Source organism: Danio rerio, chromosome 2, assembly GCF_049306965.1.
Source record: "Danio rerio strain Tuebingen ecotype United States chromosome 2, GRCz12tu, whole genome shotgun sequence".
Taxonomy (NCBI): domain Eukaryota; kingdom Metazoa; phylum Chordata; class Actinopteri; order Cypriniformes; family Danionidae; genus Danio; species Danio rerio.
The window spans coordinates 8,281,190-8,301,956 of NC_133177.1; the positions used below are offsets into that span (position 1 = coordinate 8,281,190).

The following is a 20,767-nucleotide window of genomic DNA, read 5'->3' on the forward strand; positions in this document are numbered from 1 at the left end:
TCCAGCCTGACCAGCTAAGACCAGGCTGGAAATGGCTGAAAACAAAACCCCTCTAAAACCAGCCTGGTCAACCAGCTAAAACCAGCCAACCAGCCTAGGCTGGTTTAAGCTGGATTTTTCAGCAGGCATACTGTATATGTGATAACACTTTAGTTCAGGTCACAATTCATGCTATTAGCTACTGGCTAATTAGCAGTCTATTATTATAATTAGTGCTGTCAAATGATTCATCACATCAAGATGTACATTTATGTATACATGTATGAACACACACAAACACACACACACACACACACACACACACAACAAAAGACATACATTTTTATTTAAATTATTTCATTCATTCATTTTCCTTCGGCTTAATCCATTCATCAGGGGCCGCCACAGCGGAATGAACCACCAACTTATCCAGCATATGTTTTACACAGCGGATGCCCTTCCAGCTGCAACCAAGCCGCCCTAAGCAAGTAGTTAATAGTTAGAATTAGTCACCCAAACCAAAGTATGAATAACTGGTCGAATACAAATTCTTCAGTGCATAGATTACAGAGCCATCTATGTTAGCTTAGATGATAATGCGTATCATTAGTATCTTAATTGCTGATCATCATAATATCAATAGGCAATCTCACGGTACTCTGACAAAAGCCATGATATTGAACGATTGCGCTGCGCTGCTGAATCAAATCCAATATTTCTTTCTTTCGTGTTTTGCTTCTAGGATGTCGCACTTTCTTGCCAAACACGAAGTGCATTTCATTGCATTTTTGCTTTTGAGACTCCTATCATACATTACTCACTCCCCTTGAGCAAAGATAGATATTTGATCAATTGCCCACCGATTTTCTTCATTTCAAGGTCATAATTATGGCCAGTCAGATGAAAAAAAAATGTTTAAAAAAATCCAAATATTTGCTGCTTCATTAAATGTTGACATGCACATAATATATATATATATATATATTATATATAATATATATATATATATATATATTATATATATATATATATATATATATATATATATATATATATATATATATATATTATATATTATATATTATTATTATATATATATATATATATATATTATATAATATATAATATATATATATATATATATATATATATATATATATATATATATATTACGTGTAATAACAATGGAATGACACAAGAAGAAAGTACTGAACTACTGAAATACATTTAATACTTCATATAAACGGCTTTTTTATGGTGATGACAGCTTAAAGAATTCACATGCATTGTTCAGGTGTGTGTTTTGTACAGACTTTAACAGAGTGTACAAATCTTGATGTTCTGTGGGTCTCGTCTATCAAATCTGAGCTTTAATTTGCATTTTCTATTGGGTTCAGATCAGGTGATTGACTGGGCCATTCTTCAGCTTGATTTTCTTTCTCTGAAACCATTTGAGAGTTTCCTTGGCTGTGTTTTGGATCATTATCTTGTTGAAACGTCCACTCTGGTTTCATCTTCATCGTCCTGCTAGCAGCTAATATTCATTTACACTTAGTAAGGTCAGATGGTTGTTGAATAAATACTGAGAGATTTTAGCTGCTGTCTGGGGTTTCAACACCTCCCTTTCTTCATGTGATCAATACTTTTTTTCCCTGCGTCATTTCCTTTTATTATGCATAACTTAATTTGTAAACTAATTAGATTTGTTTTCAATGCATATATAAATTTTTTTGGTTGTTACCAACATCTGTTGAAAATATCAAGTCAAAAGCACCATTAGAAATATGTTTTCTGAGAAAAATGGTCAGATCAGTACAAACTATCTTCTACAATTTAAAGAGAAACCCAGCCAACGCATCTTGTTTTGAAGTCCTTCAGGTAATAAAATGTTATTTACATGTGTCAAACCCCTCCAACCCCCCCTGTAATTTGAACCCAAATTATTAACTATTAATAAGCAGAAAACTTATTTTTTGTTCGAAGCAAAAGTCATAAGTAATAGCTAATATTGTGAATTGGTCACCAAATTAAAGTGGGACTTGCTTTTTAAAAAAAATCATGTCAATTAAAGGGATAGTTATTCCAAAAATAAAAAAATCTGCCATTATTTACTCATCTTTGACTTGTTCCAAACATGTTTGAGTTTTTTTTTAAACATTTGTTTAAGAATACCATTTAATAAGATTAAAAATGGTAACCACTGCCTTCCGATATTTTGTTCTAGCTTTTCCAACTATAGAAGTCAATGGTTACCAGTTTTCAACATTCTTCAAATTACCTTCTTTTTTATTCAATCAAAATACAAAAAAAAAAAAAACATTTAAACAGATGTGAAACAAGTATAAGGGCAGTACATGATTTTAGGGTGAACTACCCATTTAAATGTATTGTTAAACTAATTTTTTTCAAAGCAAAGAGGCAAAAATAAGCTACTGTAATGGGCATTTCAGAAATTGTTGGAACAAAAATATATGTATTATTAAATGTGACATCTGTACTCACCAATGAGCTGGTATAGGTGGGGTCTGATGAGTTGTCATCTAAAAAGCGGGAGAGGCCAAAATCGGACACTTTGCACACCAGGTTGCTGTTGACAAGCACGTTTCTGGCAGCCAGGTCACGATGGACGTAGTTCATGTCGGACAGATACTTCATGCCAGCTGCGATCCCCCTCAACATGCCCACCAGCTGCGTTACAGTAAACCTGCCATCGTTCAGCTATGGAGAAACAGAACAATAAAAGAGGGAGAGTGACATTAGCAGATGTAAACACGACACTACAACGGTTCTGCTTCTTCTAATCAGCCTGACTTTGACGGTGCGTTCGGACTAATTCTGTTCACAGCAGCTCATAATCTTCTTCAGAGGATCGGGATGCCAATGCTATGAAGAAGTGTCTCCACAAAACTCCACAAAAGCTAATCCTTATGGAGGAATTTCCTCCGCAATAGGGCTGAATACTTGAAAGCGTAATTCAATTACACACTTTGCAAAGAATATCAAAGCCACATGTTTTCATTTTTCATATTCTGAATAGAGAAAGACTGAAGCAGTTGTGGAGAAAAGTGGTGGATTGAAAACGAAAATGGGAACATAAATTGCAAACAACCATCTAATTGTAATGTTTTTGTACATACCGCAAATTAAATAAGCTTATTAACATCCTCTTTTGTTGGCTGTGCACCCAATAAAAATGCGACTAATTAGAAAACACAACCTATATTCAAAATAAATACAGGTTCGCATGCAAGACAAATATTTTTTTGGTGTTTTACAGACTTTTGGAAATTAAAATATAATAGTATATCCTGTATATATATATTTTTTTCAGGCAAAAATGTAAACGCGTGTGATCACACCAGTGTGATTAGATTGTTTATTGGATCTCGTAATGAGTTTCTAAATTAAAATCTGCTTTCCCATGATCGATGATGTTCACAATTTATATCCCAATTTATTGGTTTTGTCAAACAAATAATGTTTATTTTAGGATTCAGACCTTTAAACACACAAATGTACCAGAAAAAACATACCATTTATAGTTTGTAACACACGCTGATGTCTATGGAGTCAGAATTTGTTATTATTTTTTAAACCTAATCAGACAATTTGCTCTATTTACATCAGTTAAACACAATTTAGCTTACTAGAATGTTCCCAGCAGGCACTAGACATCACACAGACATCAAATTGACATTTTTAATTTTGGTTGACGTCAGAATCCAATGTCAGTTTCAGGTCAGACCCCAATGTTAAGATGTTGGATTTTGGTTAGTAAATGACAAAACCTAATATCAACCAAAGATCAACATTACTGTTGTTAGACTTTTAACGTTGTATGGACGTCATATCATGACTGAATTATTTAGCTGAAGTCATAAACTGAAGTCATCGGGCTATGGTGTGCCACGTGATAAACTTGACGTGCCGCCATGGAAACTTTACAGGTGATGTAGTAAAATAAGTTTACAAGAAGTAAAATAAAACTCTAATGTCCTTAGAGTGTGTGTATGTGAAGTTTCAGCTCGAAATACCCCACAAATAATTTTGTATAACAGTTTTAGGTTTTGATCCTTATTGTGCCATTTTAATAACTGTTGCTTTAAATTCAAATGAGATTATGCTCCCAGACCTATTTAAATAGAGGGCGGAGCTAAAAATGCCTTTAAGTTAGCACAGCAGCAGGTTCAAAATGGCTGCTTCTCATTCAGGGCTTTCTAATGAGGGTAAGATTGGTCACAATGGGTGGGACTTTCCCCTACTGACAACGTACAAATGGAGAATGTCAATCAAAGTGTTTGTGCAGACTGTTTTTGCATTTTTTTTACCATTATTGGCTACCTACATCCACACAACTGTATACGTTATTTTTGAACAAGGGGTCCACTTTAAAGCGATATGTCGCATTAAAAACCACATACAGGGGGCTCAGCAGGAGTATTTAAAACATATTTTAAACATGAAAGAGTTAAACTTTACATTGAAAAGAAATGTTCAAAATTATAAAGATTTGTTTTTGTGCAAATAAATGCTTTTGAAATTTTAAAGCTTCAAAGGATCCTGACAAAAGTTTCCACAACAACTATTTTAAACATTAATGGCATTATTATTTTAGAATGGTTTCTGAAGTACCATCTGACAATGAACGTTAGCTTTGTATCACAGTATTTAATTACATTCAGGCCTTGTAAGCAAAACACCAGATCCTAACAACCTACAATGTGACAAGATTCCATTCATTTAAACATAAGCCACTGCACTCCCAACGGAATGGGTTATAAACTAATTAATACACATTTAATCTAATTAACTTTAATAAAAGTTGTTGCAATGAATCACAGTAACGACTTACGTCATTTTAAAACCGTTTGCTAATTATTTTCAAGATCTGTGGTGAACTATCTGCTGCAGCTTTCAGTAGTATGGCACTAAATGTCTTGCAAAATGGTGTTAAAACTCACATCAGTAGCATTTACCACTGATCAAAGCACATAATCAGTACCTGAGGTGATCATTGTCATTGTAGTTTATGCTGTTGTTTTGAAGCGACATTGTGGAAATTTAAACTGTTTCTAAAATAGAAAATTTGAGCAGTTCCACCACGGATGGTTAGGACGAACTCCTTTTAACATTGTAAAGATGTTCTTTTCTTCACGTTGCATGTAGTTAGAACGTGGTGTGAGAAACTGGATGTAAAAATGAAATGCTACAGCCCAGGTTCTAGTGCTGAAAAGACCTCTAAGAGAAAATTCACAAGTCTGCTGTTCACAAATAGCACATGCTTCATGCTAAGCCCTGAAGCAAAAGGACATCATCATCACGTCTGTAGCCATTCTCACTTGGTTTCTCTCCAATGACGATAAACATTCTGGTACGAGATTTTGATGTTGATGTTTTTTCTTCTTCTTCTAAAGTTGAAGATGAATCATGCCAAAGCTTGCTCTTCTAGATATTTTTAGAAGCGTGTTTGTGTGTTTGTGTGGAAAACGAGCGCGCTTGTGTCCCTGGCTGGACTTTGTGTGAGCACAAGCTGTGCTGTAGGAAGATCAGGGGCTGCTTGGGTGGGTTTTTAAGCTGTGTCATTTACAGGCGGGGTGAGACCACCTCATCTCTGAAAGCCTGTTTACACCTGCTAATAGCATGCTGTTTGGGCAGCCAGATCACAAGTTGACAGGAGAGATGATTCCTACTGTATATACAAATAAAATTTTAAGAAATATATGAAACTGATATACAAGTTCGTATTTCGTCAGCTTGGATTTATAAGGTTCTATTTGCATTCTGAATGATTTTATTATATATTGAGCTTCAAAGTTTTTGCATTCCATATAGCAAACAGTATGTGTGTAATATTTGTTTTTTAAAATAAAAAGTCTTAAAGTGTGGCGAGGCAGTGGCGCAGTAGGTAGTGCTGTCGCCTCACAGCAAGATGGTCGCTGGGTCGCTGGTTCGAACCTCGGCTCAGTTGACGTTTCTGTGTGGAGTTTGCATGTTCTCCCTGCCTTCGCGTGGGTTTCCTTCAGGTGCTTCGGTTTTCCCCACAGTCCAAAGACATGCGGTACAGGTGAATTGGGTAGGCTAAAATGTGTGTGAATGTGTGTGTGGATGTTTCCCAGAGAAGGGCTACAGCTGGAAGGGCATCCGCTGCGTAAAAAAACTTGCTGAAAAAGTTTGTGGTTCATTCCACTGTGGCGACCCCAGACTAATAGGGACTAAGCCGACAAGAAAACGAATGAATGAATAAGTCTTAAAATGTAAACAACTTATAAAAAACATCCCATAATGTTGATAAGTTGTCATTTAATAAGAATATGACAATAACTCAATTTTGACAAAAATGTCAGATAGAACCTTATCATTCTTAAGTGACGATTTGCATTTTACATACAAAATAAGTCATATATGCAACATATATTTCAAAATATAGCAAAAAAGGCTGTTTATTAGAATTATTGGAATTGCAGATGTGTACATATGTTCAAATAATATATATATATATATATATATATATATATATATATATATATATATATTTATATATATATATGTATATATATATATATATATATATATATATATATATATATATATATATATATATATATATATATATATATATATATATATAGATAGATAGATATAGATAGATATAGATATAGATATAGATATAGATAGATAGATATGTAGTTGAACTCAGAATTATTGGCGGCTGTTTATTTTTTTCCCCAGTTTTTTTTTAATGGAGGGAAGATTGTTTCAGCACATTTCTAAGCATAATAGTTTTAAAAACCTAATTCTAATAACTGATTTATTTTATTTTATTTACTTTGTCATGATGACATTAAATAATATTTGACTAGATATTTTTCAAGACACTTCTGTACAGCTTAAAGTGACATTTAAAGGCTTAACTAGGTTAATAAGGTGAACTAGGCAGGTTAGGGTAATTAGGCAAGTTATTCTATTCACCTTATTCTCTGCCGACAAGCGGGCGCAGCCATTTGAATCTTTTTGACACGAGACTTCCGGTCTCATTCACTTCCATTCATTTTTAGACATTAAAAACTGCTCGTTTCGCTGTTTGATGTTGCAAACTGATATTTCCTTGTTATATTATTCTACTTGGTCTGTATAGTCATGCAAACATTTGGTTGTAGAGCAAGTAGTTTGACCGTTTTTTGCCGTTTATTATTCCTAGTCATTTCTCCCATAGGCGACTGAATCGGAAGTTCAGGGACAATCGCGAAAACAGGCCCACTTCCGCATTTTAGAATAAGGTCAACAACGATGGTTTGTTCTGTAGACTATCAAAAAAAAAATTAGCTTGAATGTTTTTTAAAAAATTAAAAACTGCTTTTATTTTAGCCTTAATAAAACAAATAAGACTTTCTCCTGAAGAAAACACATTATCAGACATACTGTGAAAATATCCTTGCTCTGTTAAACATCATTTGGGAAATATTTGAAAAAGAATAAAAAATTAAAAAGGGGGCTAATAATTCTGACTTTAACTGTATGTAATTTGCATATATTGCCATATATCAAATTTCTTACATGGTTTCTCAGATAAAGACACTCTTAACAGCTAAAATTCATCTTTGTCATCAGCACTAACAGCAACACTGTCTATTTTTGTCACAAAAAACAGCTTTGACCTTCTACAATTTACATTTATTCATTGTAATATTGTACCTACTCCAAAAATGTGTTGCTCTTTTGTTGAAACTGATTGCTTCTATTGTCTGAATGATCAGCTTCAGTAACGTTAGTAAACAGCTAAAGCATTCATCTGCTTGATTCAACACTTGACCTTCTAATACTAACAATCTCTTGATTTATACATAAGAAAAAAACACATTGCTCTGAATGTTTAATACTAACACTTACCTAACACCGGTTTAGTGGCTAAATAGTGTAAAATGTTTAGTGTCTGTTTAGCTCTCCTGTGAAATGTTCATTCTTTTTCAAATACCTCCCAAGTGCTGTTTAATGGAGACAAGTTTTTAGTTTTAATAACTAATTTCTTTTGTGTTTGCCGTGATGACGGTACAGTATGTATTATTTTATTAATTCTTTTGCAATTATTCAGCTTAAAGTGCAATTTAAAGGCTTAAGGTTAATTAGGTTAATTAGGCGAGTCATTAGGCAATAGGGGTTCATTCTGTAGCCAAACAGGGGTAATAATACTGAGCTTAAAATCATTAGAAACTGCTTTTATTCCAGCCAAATGAAAAGAAATAACACTTTCTCCAGAAAAAAAAATAAAGAAAATAATGGTAAATACTCTCTCCTTAAGCACTCACTCAGTGCAGGCACATTTTGGCTGCATTAAGCAGTTTGTTGTTACTATGATTACGGCCCACCTCAGTCTATTCTGTTCCTAGAATTTACAGCATCTCTTTCACAGTTAATGCTGCTAACTCGCATGCTTCAGGTTATAGCAGCTAAAAATTCCAGCTTATGAATGCTTGAGAAAGCCAACATACTGTTAAACTACATGAACATATTTCGTACTACAACCACCAAACTAACTGTATTCAGTTGCTATATTTTATTTAACTGATCCAACTTATAGTTGTCCAAAAACTGACCCGGAAGAGTTTCATTTTAAGTTGATCCAGAACTGGTTTATACACCTGCGTCGAGCGATTCACAGTAGCCACGGCATCTGCCTTCCGTGTAGCCGTGCATCTATACTTCTGCATGCTGTTCGTGTTGCTCTGCAATAACCCTTCCATAGTTTATCTACGAACCTGAGTTGTCTATCATCAATGATCAATGATCTATGCTAAGCTAAGCTAAAGGCGCTCCTGACACAACTGTAGATCAGCTGAATGGATTTAATAATGGTAAAACTCAACTGTTTAACTATAGGGCAGTAGCAAATGTGCTTATTCTGTGTAAAGTGGAGTGTCCCTTTAATACATGCCATCAACACCACATGCAATGTTTACATTAACGTCCGTAGATGGGGAGTAGCAAGTTTTCTGTGGATTTTTGAATGGATTTAACCACAGATATTTACATTAGATGTCGTCTACGCTGTTGTTGTCTATTGGAAGGTATGCATCAACAAAGACGCCATTTTAGTACAGAGTAGCGATCCTTTGAAATAAATGTGGGACCAAGAAACTGAACCTAAACCGGCACACTCAGAAGAACCATAATATTAATATTAAATCTTAAAAAAAGGGGTAAACTATGTGCCCTTTAAATTACGAAAATTATAATTTTACATCACTTTTCTATATTGATGGATAAGTGACCGCACAGGCGTTGTGATTGTGTGCATGGAAATGTAATATCCTCCCTCCATGTTTTTATTATTCAATTGAAACTAATCCGTGTCCTGAAACACACCCCCTCTCCTGCATCCACTTCTAATTCTAATAGCGATTAGTTTGTGAATGAATCTCCGTTTTGAACGACTCGCATGAACCATCAATATCCCTGCATCTCAATATGGATATCCACCTTTCTGATTTAAATGCTAAATAACATTTGTAATATTCAACAATTTCGGGTGGACAGTATGCACATTGAGGCAGAGGCACTGTTATGCTATCAGGCACCTTTATTAGTTACTTCAAAAACTAGCTGTTACTTCACTTAGCCGACAATAAGTTTCTCACATGGCAGCGTCTTGTTGTCATATTTCATTTATATTGTTTGCTGATTTTATTCAACAAAACTAGCATAAGCCTGGTATTGAGTGTGAGTTGGTGCTACTTTGCCTTATGGTCTGTATTATCATCAATAACTTTACTTGTTGAGCACAAAAGTTCGTAACATACAAAAATAAAAAAAACGAAATCTTACCTAGGTAATGTTCTGCCTTTATGCTTTGTTTTCTTTTTTGCTCATTACTACACCCGTACGCAGAGCTAAAGTCCAGCACCTTCACATTGGCTTTAGCCTTGACTAGGGATGAATGACTCTTGTCCTAGGAGCACTGCACAAATATGGCAGCAGTATTGACGCAGGGTCTGTATGCGATATCTAGTGTATATATCTATGGGATTTAACAACCAAAAAAAGCTAGCGGATGTTAGGCATTTTTAAATACTCTGGAAGACTCTATTTAGACCTGTATTTAGCACTGTTCACTTGTAATCGGATAGACAGAAATACATTTTAATATTGTGTGTAAACAGGCACTGACCGTCTGCGTGGATTGGAATAGGGTCAGGGGTTCAAACTGTTTATCAAGAGTTACAGTAGAAACTCAGCTGAAGGATTATATGAGGCCTTTCCGCAGATTATTTAGGTATTTTAAGAGTTTGAAAAGCCATATGTTGACTCTAGTTAAAGGTGAAGCATGAATCTCTGTAAAGAACTATGAATAAGTGTTTAATGCAGAGGGGTTATCAAATTTCACTGTCAGTGTGTAGACTCGAGACTGCCCACAGATGTGGGTTTTAAGTTAATGTGACGTATTTCAGATTGAAACAGAATATTCGATGAGAGAGAAAGAGAGAGAAAAAACCTATGGGGAATGGATTCGAACAAGTTATTAAATTTTGATGAAAGATTATGAAGCCAAATCTTTTTTTCTTCTTCTTCTTGGGACCAGGGGTGTGACTAGGCGAAGCCCTGAATATTTTCAAAGCTGCACATGTTACTTTAAACTTTTAAACTTTAAGCTTAAAAAAAGACTGATTTTCTATCATTCTTTTAATGTATGCACCATCTTTGCTGCAAGTAGGTACTGCAACTGAAAATACTGTAGAATAGTATCTCAAAGATGTAATGGAGTATACAACATTGAATAGTTGAAGATTGAATATTATAAAACTCTTACTCTTTTGTTTAAATTAATTGTTTAATTTGTACCTATTTAATTACTGTAGCTACAACAATGAAATAAACTGTTTTTTGTTTTGTTTTTGAGCCGCTTACAGCAATAATGAAACCACCGGTACAAGAGAGAATATCAAGAATAAATGTGAATTTGTTTCCAGGTGTATACTGGATGATTACTGTCATCACATAATAATATGAATGAATTAGAGTTTGACTGAGATACAGCTGTGAAATGAACTCCTATACTACTGTATTATGAAATTGTTTATTATTAGTGATCAATTATGGGGCACCTATGATACAAAATCACCTTTAGGAAACTGTTTGGAATGATTAAAAACAATAAGTCTCTTTGTTTATTGTTATTTCCTGACATTAAAATAGGCTCCAGATCCCAGTGATTTTGAGTCCCACCGCAATGTGATGTAGGAGTTTTCCCGTCCACTGAATTGAGAGATGCGTATTAACTTGTGTCTGTAGTGATGCATGTAATTATGTCCACAGAACAGGATTTGCAAAGAAACTGATATTAAAAGATCTGTTCCACCTCTCAGTGATCAGCTGCACCTCAAGAATGAGTTTTACAAGTTTAGAATGTTCTTAAAACAAAGAATGTTTGTAATAAAGACAGTAAAATCGCTTCATAATTCAGAACCATACACGTGGGAATAGTAGGCAAGGAGAACCAGCTCATTTGCATTTAAAGACATCGGCTTCAGAGACAGCTACACTTTTCTCTGAGCCCAAATTTGCTAGATGTCTTCACTGCAGCCTGCAGCTTGATGATGTAAGTCAGGGGTGTCAAACTCAATTCCTGGAGGGCCGAAGCCCTGCACAGTTTAGTTCCAACCCTGCTCCAACACACTTACCTGTAGGTTTCAAACAAGCCTGAAGGACTCAATTAGTTTGATCAGGTGTGTTTAATTAGGGTTGGAACTAAACTGTGCAGAGCTGCGGCCCTTTTGGAACTGAGTTTGACACCTGTGATGTAAGTGATTGTCGACTATGTAGCGGACCCTGTACTGCCCATTAAGGAAACACTCATACTACTGTGACGGTTGGGTTTAGGGTAGGGGGAGGTGTAGGCAATCGTCAACTACATAGCAGACCTTGTACCGCCCACTAAGGTAACACTTATGCTACTGTGACGGTTGGGTTTAGGGTAGGGGGAGGTGTAGACAATCGTCAATTATGTAGCGGACCTAGTACCGGCCACTAAGATAGTGCCTATGCTACTGTGATGGTTAGGTTGGGGGGTGTAAGTGATCGTCAACTGCTTAGTGGACTTTGTACCGCCCACTAAATAACACTCATGCTACTGTGACGGTTGAGTTTACGGTAGGGGGAGGTGTACCTGATAGTCAACTATGTAGCGGACCTTGTACCGCCCACTAAGTTAACGCTCATGATACTGTGACGGTTGGGTTTAGGGTAGGGAGAGGTGTAGGTGATCGTTAACTATGTAGCGGACCTTTTACCGCTCACTAAGGTTACACTCATGCTACTGTGATGGTTGGGTTTAGGGTAGGGGGAGGTGTAGGCGATCGTTAACTACATAGCAAATGTTGTACCACCCACTAAGGTAACACTTATGCTACTGTGACGGTTGGGTTTAGGGTAGGGGGAGGTGTAGACAATCATCAATTATGTAGCGGACCTAGTACCGGCCACTAAGATAGTGCCTATGCTACTGTGATGGTTAGGTTGGGGGGGTGTAGGTGATCGTCAACTGCATAGTGGACTTTGTACCGCCCACTAAATAACACTCATGCTACTGTGACGGTTGAGTTTACGGTAGGGGGAGGTGTACCTGATAGTCAACTATGTAGCGGACCTTGTACCACCCACTAAGTTAAACGCTCATGATACTGTGACGGTTGGGTTTAGGGTAGGGAGAGGTGTAGGTGATCGTTAACTATGTAGCGGACCTTCTACCGCTCACTAAGGTTACACTCATGCTACTGTGATGGTTGGGTTTAGGGTAGGGGGAGGTGTAGGCGATCGTTAACTACGTAGTGAACCTTGTACCGCTCACTAAGGTAGCGCCCATGCTACTGAGACAGTTGGGTTTAGGGTAGGGGGTGCAGGCGATCGACAACAACGTAGCGGACTTTATACCACCCAAAAAGGTAGAACGCATGCAACTGTGACGGTTGGGTTTAGGGTAGGGGGAGATGTAGGCGGTCGTCAACTATGTAGCGGACCTGGTCAACTACGTTATCAAGCTGTAGGCTGCAGCAAGGACTGTGTCCAAATTTTGCTTATTCTGCATTGTATAACAATATTCTGATGGGTATTTTGAGCTGAAACTTTACAGACACATTCTGGACAACAAAGATTTATCTTACATCTCGTAAAATGAGTGAACTAGAAGGCCTTTAAAATATTGTTTAAAAAAACGTGTTGAAAAAAACCATCTCGGTGAAACAGCACCTGAATTTTGCTATTTACAGTACTATTTATGCAACTAGTCACATATTACTATTTACCATTTATGTGCTTTCTGCTTCATTGATGTTTATATAGAAATGAAATGTGTGTAAAAACACTGCGCTTATTTAGTTTAGTCACGATGAAAAATGATATTTCATACGAATTAGCCATTTCTTTTGTTTAAACAATGTACCTGTGGGCAATTTTAACCGGGGTAAAAATTAGTTAATCTGGATAATTTAGTCAGGCCACACTAATGATGTGTAAAACACCATTGGGCTCCATTGCAGCTCTCTACACAATAAGGCCAGGAATGTGTTTTAGAAACTTAATAAGTGCAGCTAATGCAATACGCGCTCAATATGATCTCAGTCTTACTCTGAGGAATGAATCGAGTGCTCCGTTCTCCATGAACTCTGTGACAATGAGGACGGGACAACTCCTGGTCAGGACGCCCTCCAGATGGATAACGTTAGGGTGGTCAAACTGGCCCATGATGCTGGCCTCACTGAGAAAGTCCCGCCTCTGGTGCTCGGTGTAGCCGGCCTTCAGCGTCTTGATGGCCACGGTTGTTTCCTTTCTGCCAGCCTGTTTGAGTCGACCCCGACAAACCTCCCCGAACTCTCCTGAATGAGGGGAACAGAGGAGGAAAAGGGGGGAAGGGGGAGTGGGGGAGGGGCGTGAGGATTATTGGTTTGAGCTCAGGATCAAAAATCATTCGAGGGAAGAGATGATGGTGAAAGAAACGAATGCTCAGGGTCTGAATAAGCAGGGGACTGATGGAGAGAGGGGGTGAGAGAGGAGTTTAGGGACACATTGCGGAGAAGGAGGAGACAGGAATTTAAGGCCTGTGGGAGTTTTAGGTCTGCTTTCTAGAAGTGGTAGTTGGGAGTGAGGAGGAGGGATGTGATTCAGATCATAAAACAACAGGAGTGTTCAAGCACGAGCACGGGGATCGACAAAAACATAAATGAATAAGCACAGAACAGCAAGCAGCATGCATATGGTTAGTTACAGAATAAACTCTCTCATGAACATGAGCTATATACCAACAAATGTTTAGTATTATTGGTGTGTTTTTAAAATCAGGGTTTTAAGAACATTTATTTCAATACTAATTTTAAATCGAGCCCCATAATTTACACCCCCAGCATATATAGCACTATTAACGTCCTTTCAGTACTTAACATTTCACTTACACTCAATGTTTACATTAGCATGTCATAGTCAAGGTTATAATACTTTTGGATTTTTCATTAGTTCTAGTTTTTATTTCGTTTTGGCTTTTTGTTTTCAAATTCAGTTAGTTTTAATTTGTTTTTTTGTAGATTTACAAGTTTTTATTAGTTTCTCTATTTTAAGGGTGCTTTCACACCTACACTTTTGTTCCGGAACGTGTCTCGTTTGCCCAGTTAGCGCGGTTCGTTTGGCATATGTGAACAGGGCAATCGCACTCTGTTCCGCACCAAAGTAATCGCTCCGAGATCGCTTGAATGAGGTGGTCTCGGCTCGATTGAAATGAATCCTGGAGCGGTTCGATTGCAGTGAGAAAGCGATCCGATCGCGATTATATCAGTGTTTTATGGATATGTAATAGGCTTACGGCTATATGAAGAGAGAAGTATGAGTATGGCGGGAAGTTATGCGAGTCACCGGATGCCCGCAAACGAGTGATGATCTCCGGGTAATCTCACGTCTCCCTCCCGGTCCTCAAATAGGCATCGTCGCGCACCCTTCTCACCCCTCCCCACCGCATCTTTCCTCAGACAAGTCGCGCGTGCACCCTGTCAATCACAACCAAACCACCACCTCTCCTGACAGCTTAGCGGGACGCTGCAAAATAAACCCTGACACTCTGACCAATGTAAGGAGAGTTTACTCGCACGTGACTTGTTTTAGCTCTTTTGGTCCGATTAGAGACTTTGCAGTGTGAAAGCGAACCGCTCCAAGAGCAAAGAGCAACAATGTAACAATTGTAATCTCTGTTTCGGAACAACTGTATCGGTTAACATGTGCTAAAGCACCCTAAATTAGCTTAGTTTTAGTTTAGTTTTTATTACTTTCAGTATTAGTTCCAACTTAACTGAAGCATGACTTACTCATTTAAACTCCATAACGATTTTCTGTTATGAAATCAACTTAATATTCGCCAGATCCTCTCATTTAAGCCCCTCACGCTGCAGAACCCGCGCTGCAGTTGTTCAAGTTTAGTTCAGACAAAGCAGGCTGTCAGGTACTGTTGTGTTCGGTTCACCAGCTGAATCACGCATGTACAGTATTATCAGTTCACCGCTTCTCAAATCTGATCTCTGTGTACTGTTCTAATAGTTACTATGAGGGATGCCGCATAACTCCAGCAAAACTTAAATCTGCTGTATGTTTATGAAAAATAAGATGTTGGATGTTAGCAAACTCTTCTTAATGCCGATTTTACTGATTGTAACACTTGTAAATGTGGTTTACCTGCTCCAATGACTTCTTCTATCTTCACACATGAGATGTCAATCTCTCGGGCAAACTCATGAACTGCCTCGTTCGGATCCTCGTAGGTGAAAGGGTCAATGTAAACTTTTACACCAGGCGATACTAAAACAAAGAAGTCAAGAGATATGTTTTTCCCCCCAGCATTTTTTTAAAGCAAAAATCTATGCTGTTAAATGTTTTAGGATTAAAACACCTCATGTACTAATAACAAAATAAATCAAATATCCAAGTATAAAACATTAAATAAAAATAAAAAACAATGGTACTTGAATTATATTTTTATTCAAAATGAACAAAAACTAAATAATTTTAACAAAGGTTTTTCTGAAGAAGTGTTAATATTGTCTTAATGAATACATACACTCACCGGCCACTTTATTAGGTACACCTGTCCAACTGCTCATAAAAACAAATTTCTAATCAGCCAATCACATGGCAGAAAGTCAATGCATTTAGCTATATAGACATGGTCAAGATGATTTGCAGCAGTTCAAACCGAGCATCAGAATGGGGAAGAAAGGTAAATTAAGCGATTTTAAACGTAACATGGTTCTTGGTGCCAGACTGGCTGGTCTGAGTATTTCAGAAACTGCTGAACTACTGGGCACAACCATCTCTAGGGTTTACAGAGAATTGTCCAAAAAAGGCACAAACGCGTTGTTGATGCCAGTGGTCAAAGGAGAATGGCCAGACTGATTTGAGGTGATAAAAAGGCAACAGTAACTCAAATAACCACTCATTACAACTGAGGCATGCAGAAGAGCATCTCTGAACGCACAACATGCGGAACCTTGAAGCGGATGGGTTACAGCAGCAGAAGACCACACCGGGTGCCACTCCTGTCAGCTAAAAACAGGAAACTGAGGCTACAATTCGCACAGGCTCACCAAGATTGCACAATAGAAGCTTGAAAAATGTTGCCTGGTCTGATGAGTCTTGATTTCTGCTTTGACATTTAGATGGTGGGGTCAAAATTTGGCGTCAACAACATGAGAGCATAGATCCATCCCATCTTGTATTAACAGTTCAGGCTGGTGGTGGTGGTGTAATGGGGTGTGGGATTTTTTTTGGCACATTTTGGGCCCATTAGTAGTAATAAAGGATCGTGTCAACGCCACAGCCTACCTGAGTATTGTTGCTGACCATGTCCATCCCTTTATGATCACAGTGTATTCATCTTCTGATGGCTACTTTCAGCAGGATATCACGCCATTTCATAAAGCACAAATCACCTCAGACTGGTTTCTTGAACATGACAATAAGTTCACTATACACAAATGGCCTACATAGTCACCATATCTCAATCCAATATAGCACCTTTGGGATGTGGTGGAGCGGGAGATTCGCATCATGGATGTGCAGCCGACAAATCTGCAGCAACTGTGTGATGCTATCATGTCAATATAGACCAAAATCTGTAGGGAAAATTTTAAGGCAGTTCTGAAGGCAAAATGGTGTCCAACGCGGTACTAGTAAGGTGTACCTAACAAAGTAGCCAGTAAGTGTATATAGTTTTTAAACTTCTTAAACTATATATTTTTACCCATTTTCATGTGTAAAATATATATATATTTTTAATTTATATACTTGTTTCATTATTCTTGCATATTTACATTTAATAAACTAAACATTTAGCGTTTTTACATAAGCATTTTGCATTCTTTAACTATTTACTACATACAATATATGGTTGAAGTCAGAATTATTAGCCCCCTGAATTATTAGCGCCCCTGTTTATTTTTTCCTCCTATTTCTGTTTAACGGAGAGAAGATTTCTTCAACACATTTCTAAACATAATAGTTTTGTTAACTCATCTCTAATAACTGATTTATTTTATCCTTGCCATGATGACAGTGAATAATATTTTACCAGACACTTCTATACAGCTTAAAGTGACATTTAAAGGCTTAACTAGGTTAATTAGGTTAACTAGGTAGGTTAGGGTAATTAGGCAAGTTTTTGTATAACGATGGTTTGTTCTGTAGACTATCGAAAAGAATATATAGCTTAAAGGGGCTAATAACATTGACCTTATAATGACTTTTAAAAATGTTAAAACTGCTTTTATCCTAGCAGAAATAAAACAAATAAGACTTTCTCCAGAAGAAAAAATATTATCAGACATACTGTGAAAATGTCCTTGCTCTGTTAAACATCATTTGGGAAATATTTAAAAAAGAAAAAAAAAATCAAAGGGGGGCTAATAATTTTTACTTCAACTGAACAGAGAGTAGATTTAATATAGATTAATACTATATCTATCCACCAATTTAGTTTCTTACAAATATGTTTCATCATATTCACAAGCTTTCTCTCTCTCAACAGCAACAAATATGTATAGCAAGAAAGATTTCTGGCAAGCAGTGTGTGCAGAAGATGAACTCACCGTACTGCTGTAGTTTTTCAGTGTACTCCAGCTCTGATCCAGTACGCTGCCGTCTGTAACCAGATTATACACACACTGAGAGTCTGGCTTAAGACTGGATTTACACAATGCAGCCACAGAAAAAAAATAAATAAAAAATAGCAACTGGGACACATGTTGAGAAGGGGAACAATTGAGTGCTTCAGATACTTCATATGCTTCAATCGTAACTCAAATTGCATCAAAACATTTCTTTTATGACAACAGTGCATATTTTTAAACTAGATATTATTCAAGACTCTTCAAGATTTAGCTTTTCAAGGCTTAACTAGGTTAATTAGGCAAGTTGGGTTAATTAGACAAGTCATATAACAGAGGTTTGTCCTGTAGACCAGTGGTTCTCAAAGTGGGGGTCGGGACCCCCCGAGGGGTCGCGGGACAATGAAGAGGGGTCGCCTGGTGATTTCCAAAAATCTATATATTTTTAATAAACCATAAGAATTACCTTATTTTATTCATAACCTACTAAAAAAAGAAAAAAATAGTTGTTTATAGTTACTATGTACTACTGTATATAGTTACTTTATAGCTTATAGTTACTAGTTCTATTGGATTGCAACCCCTGGGGTAATTACATTACATTAAAGACACAGCAATAGCGTCAGATGCAGCAGATTAATTTTATAACACCAGGTTAAACTTTCAAGCCTATTTACAGCACTAACACACATTACAAAAAATTCAACCAAGAATAGACTTGGTCTATTGGTGTGCGCGCCATTGCATGCAAGATTTCTGGATTTATAACCACCTCAGAAGATATTGGGGGTCGCGAGTCACTGGCATTGTTATTTTGGGGGTCGTGGACTGAAAAGTTTGGGAATCCCTGCTGTAGACAATGGGTAAAAAAACATATTGCTTAAGGGGGCTAATAATATTGACCTTAAATGTTAATAAAAAATAAAACTGCTTTTATTCTAGCTAAAATAAAGAATTGTTTCAAGAAGCATGTTGTTCGAGAAGAAAAAATATTATAAGAAATACTGAGAAAAATGTCTTGCTCTGTTTAACATCATTTGCTCTGTTTAAACATTTGACCACAGGAGAGCTAATGTTGCCTTCAACTGTACATATGTACAATCAACATATGTACAACTGCTTCAGTCGTCAATTAAGTGTCTCAAATTGCGTCAAAAGATCATTTTATCAATTTAAATTGATTCATTTTCGATCAAACCCTTTTGATTTCCCCCCATCTGCGGCTAATTGCTACGTTACATGTAGGTTTCAAAGGCAGGGTCACCAAAACAAGCAGTGCGAAAGATCAACCGTCAAGACTGTCATGTCATCGCCTTTAACCAGGACTGCTCCATTACACGGTTCATATAAGACAAAATATAGGTTCTGCTCCGAAAGCACTAAGTCAATTAACACCAAATGATAGGTTGAATCCTTAGCGGGGAACAAATAACGTACATGCTAATCGGTGCTCGGTTCACGCTTGTATCAAGTGTCTGAGGACAGCGAACGATGTATTTAAATCTCCGCTTTCTCATTAAGATCTCTTTGTTTCGCTAACTCTGCATAAGTAGCGTGTTTGAAAGGAAAAACGGGAGCAAAGGGGCCTATTGGAATTCGCCATCTGTGGGATTCCTTTTGTCTCTTGACCTGCGCTAACAATGACGCCTGCTGCTAATTAGCATCTCATCTCCAATTTAAATGTCAGAAGGAGAAGAATGACGCGCGCACACACACACAAAGAACACATTAGGATACTCGCGCAGAGGGCATGAATGAAAGAGAAGAAAGAGCTTGAAGCGAAGAGGAGGAGACGCTTTGGCACAACAAGGCGGTCACAGTCAAGAAGAATGTGTCAAATAGACACAGTGGCAGTCGGCCGTCTCTGGAGTGATTGGCAACATCCCAGTCTTCGCTTGGATCTGGCCGAAGTGAGCATCTTGCGAGAGTCTCATAAATATCCCACGTCAGACGCACTTTGAAGTCTGTTTTCTTTCTGATCCCATTTTGCTGTTGCGCCGCTGAGTTGGTTTGACATTGAGCACTGAGGCATTGAAACGGAAAACAACACAAATAGCCCTCTGCTCAATCAACATCAAATCTGAATGGATCCTGTTTACTTTCTTACCACAAGTCCCTGGTCTAAAGACTCAAGTGACATTAGCCAAATATCCAGGACATTTTGTGATTGCAAATCAAAAGCATGTCTGTTTTCTAAATGCAGAGTACAAATGTTTAAATCAAGCAACTTTCTAAATCTGTTAAACCAAGTTCTATAAGAATATATTGCGGAATCTGCTAGAGTGATTTCTCTGGTCCAGATGGAATTTACATGGTTTTTACAGATCAAGTCAAATTCAAGACCTTTAAGAACGTTATGTATTAAATTTTAGACTTGTACAGGGCGAAAGCGCAAGACGTGTATGGCGTGATTTGTTACTATTTTCAGACCAGCACAGCTGTAATTTTCACAATTTGCACCATGTTGTTTAAACAGTAAATCTATTTGTGCCACTTTGTGGACTCATGTGTGTGCTGGTCTGAAAAGGAGGTGTGTTAGGGGGCTTTTTTTTAGTTTATTCATGACATTTTGCATTTGTATAATGTTATTATTATTAGCAGTATTATTTATTATATGTATATTTATATTTGTTTTAATAAAAACAAGCTTTGATTTGTCCACC

At 37.1% G+C, this 20,767-nt stretch overlaps 1 protein-coding gene across 5 annotated transcripts in view; it reads right to left on the reverse strand.

Annotated features, from left to right (window-relative positions):
* The window catches only part of ephb3a (eph receptor B3a), a 109,973-nt gene that overhangs the window by 33,547 nt on the left and 55,659 nt on the right, over positions 1-20,767 (reverse strand). For 3 of the 5 annotated variants that reach the window (XM_068222928.2, NM_131097.2, XM_073911933.1), the window contains exons 10-13: positions 18,087-18,139; positions 15,679-15,801; positions 13,594-13,841; positions 2,482-2,697 (exon numbers count right to left, since the gene is read on the reverse strand). In XM_068222928.2, the coding sequence (XP_068079029.1) occupies positions 2,482-2,697; positions 13,594-13,841; positions 15,679-15,801; positions 18,087-18,139 (640 nt within the window). Of the gene's footprint in view, positions 1-2,481; positions 2,698-13,593; positions 14,088-15,678; positions 15,802-18,086; positions 18,140-20,767 lie in introns of all 5 variants that reach the window. The other 2 variants (XR_012384973.1, XR_012384962.1) reach the window with 1 other exon arrangement.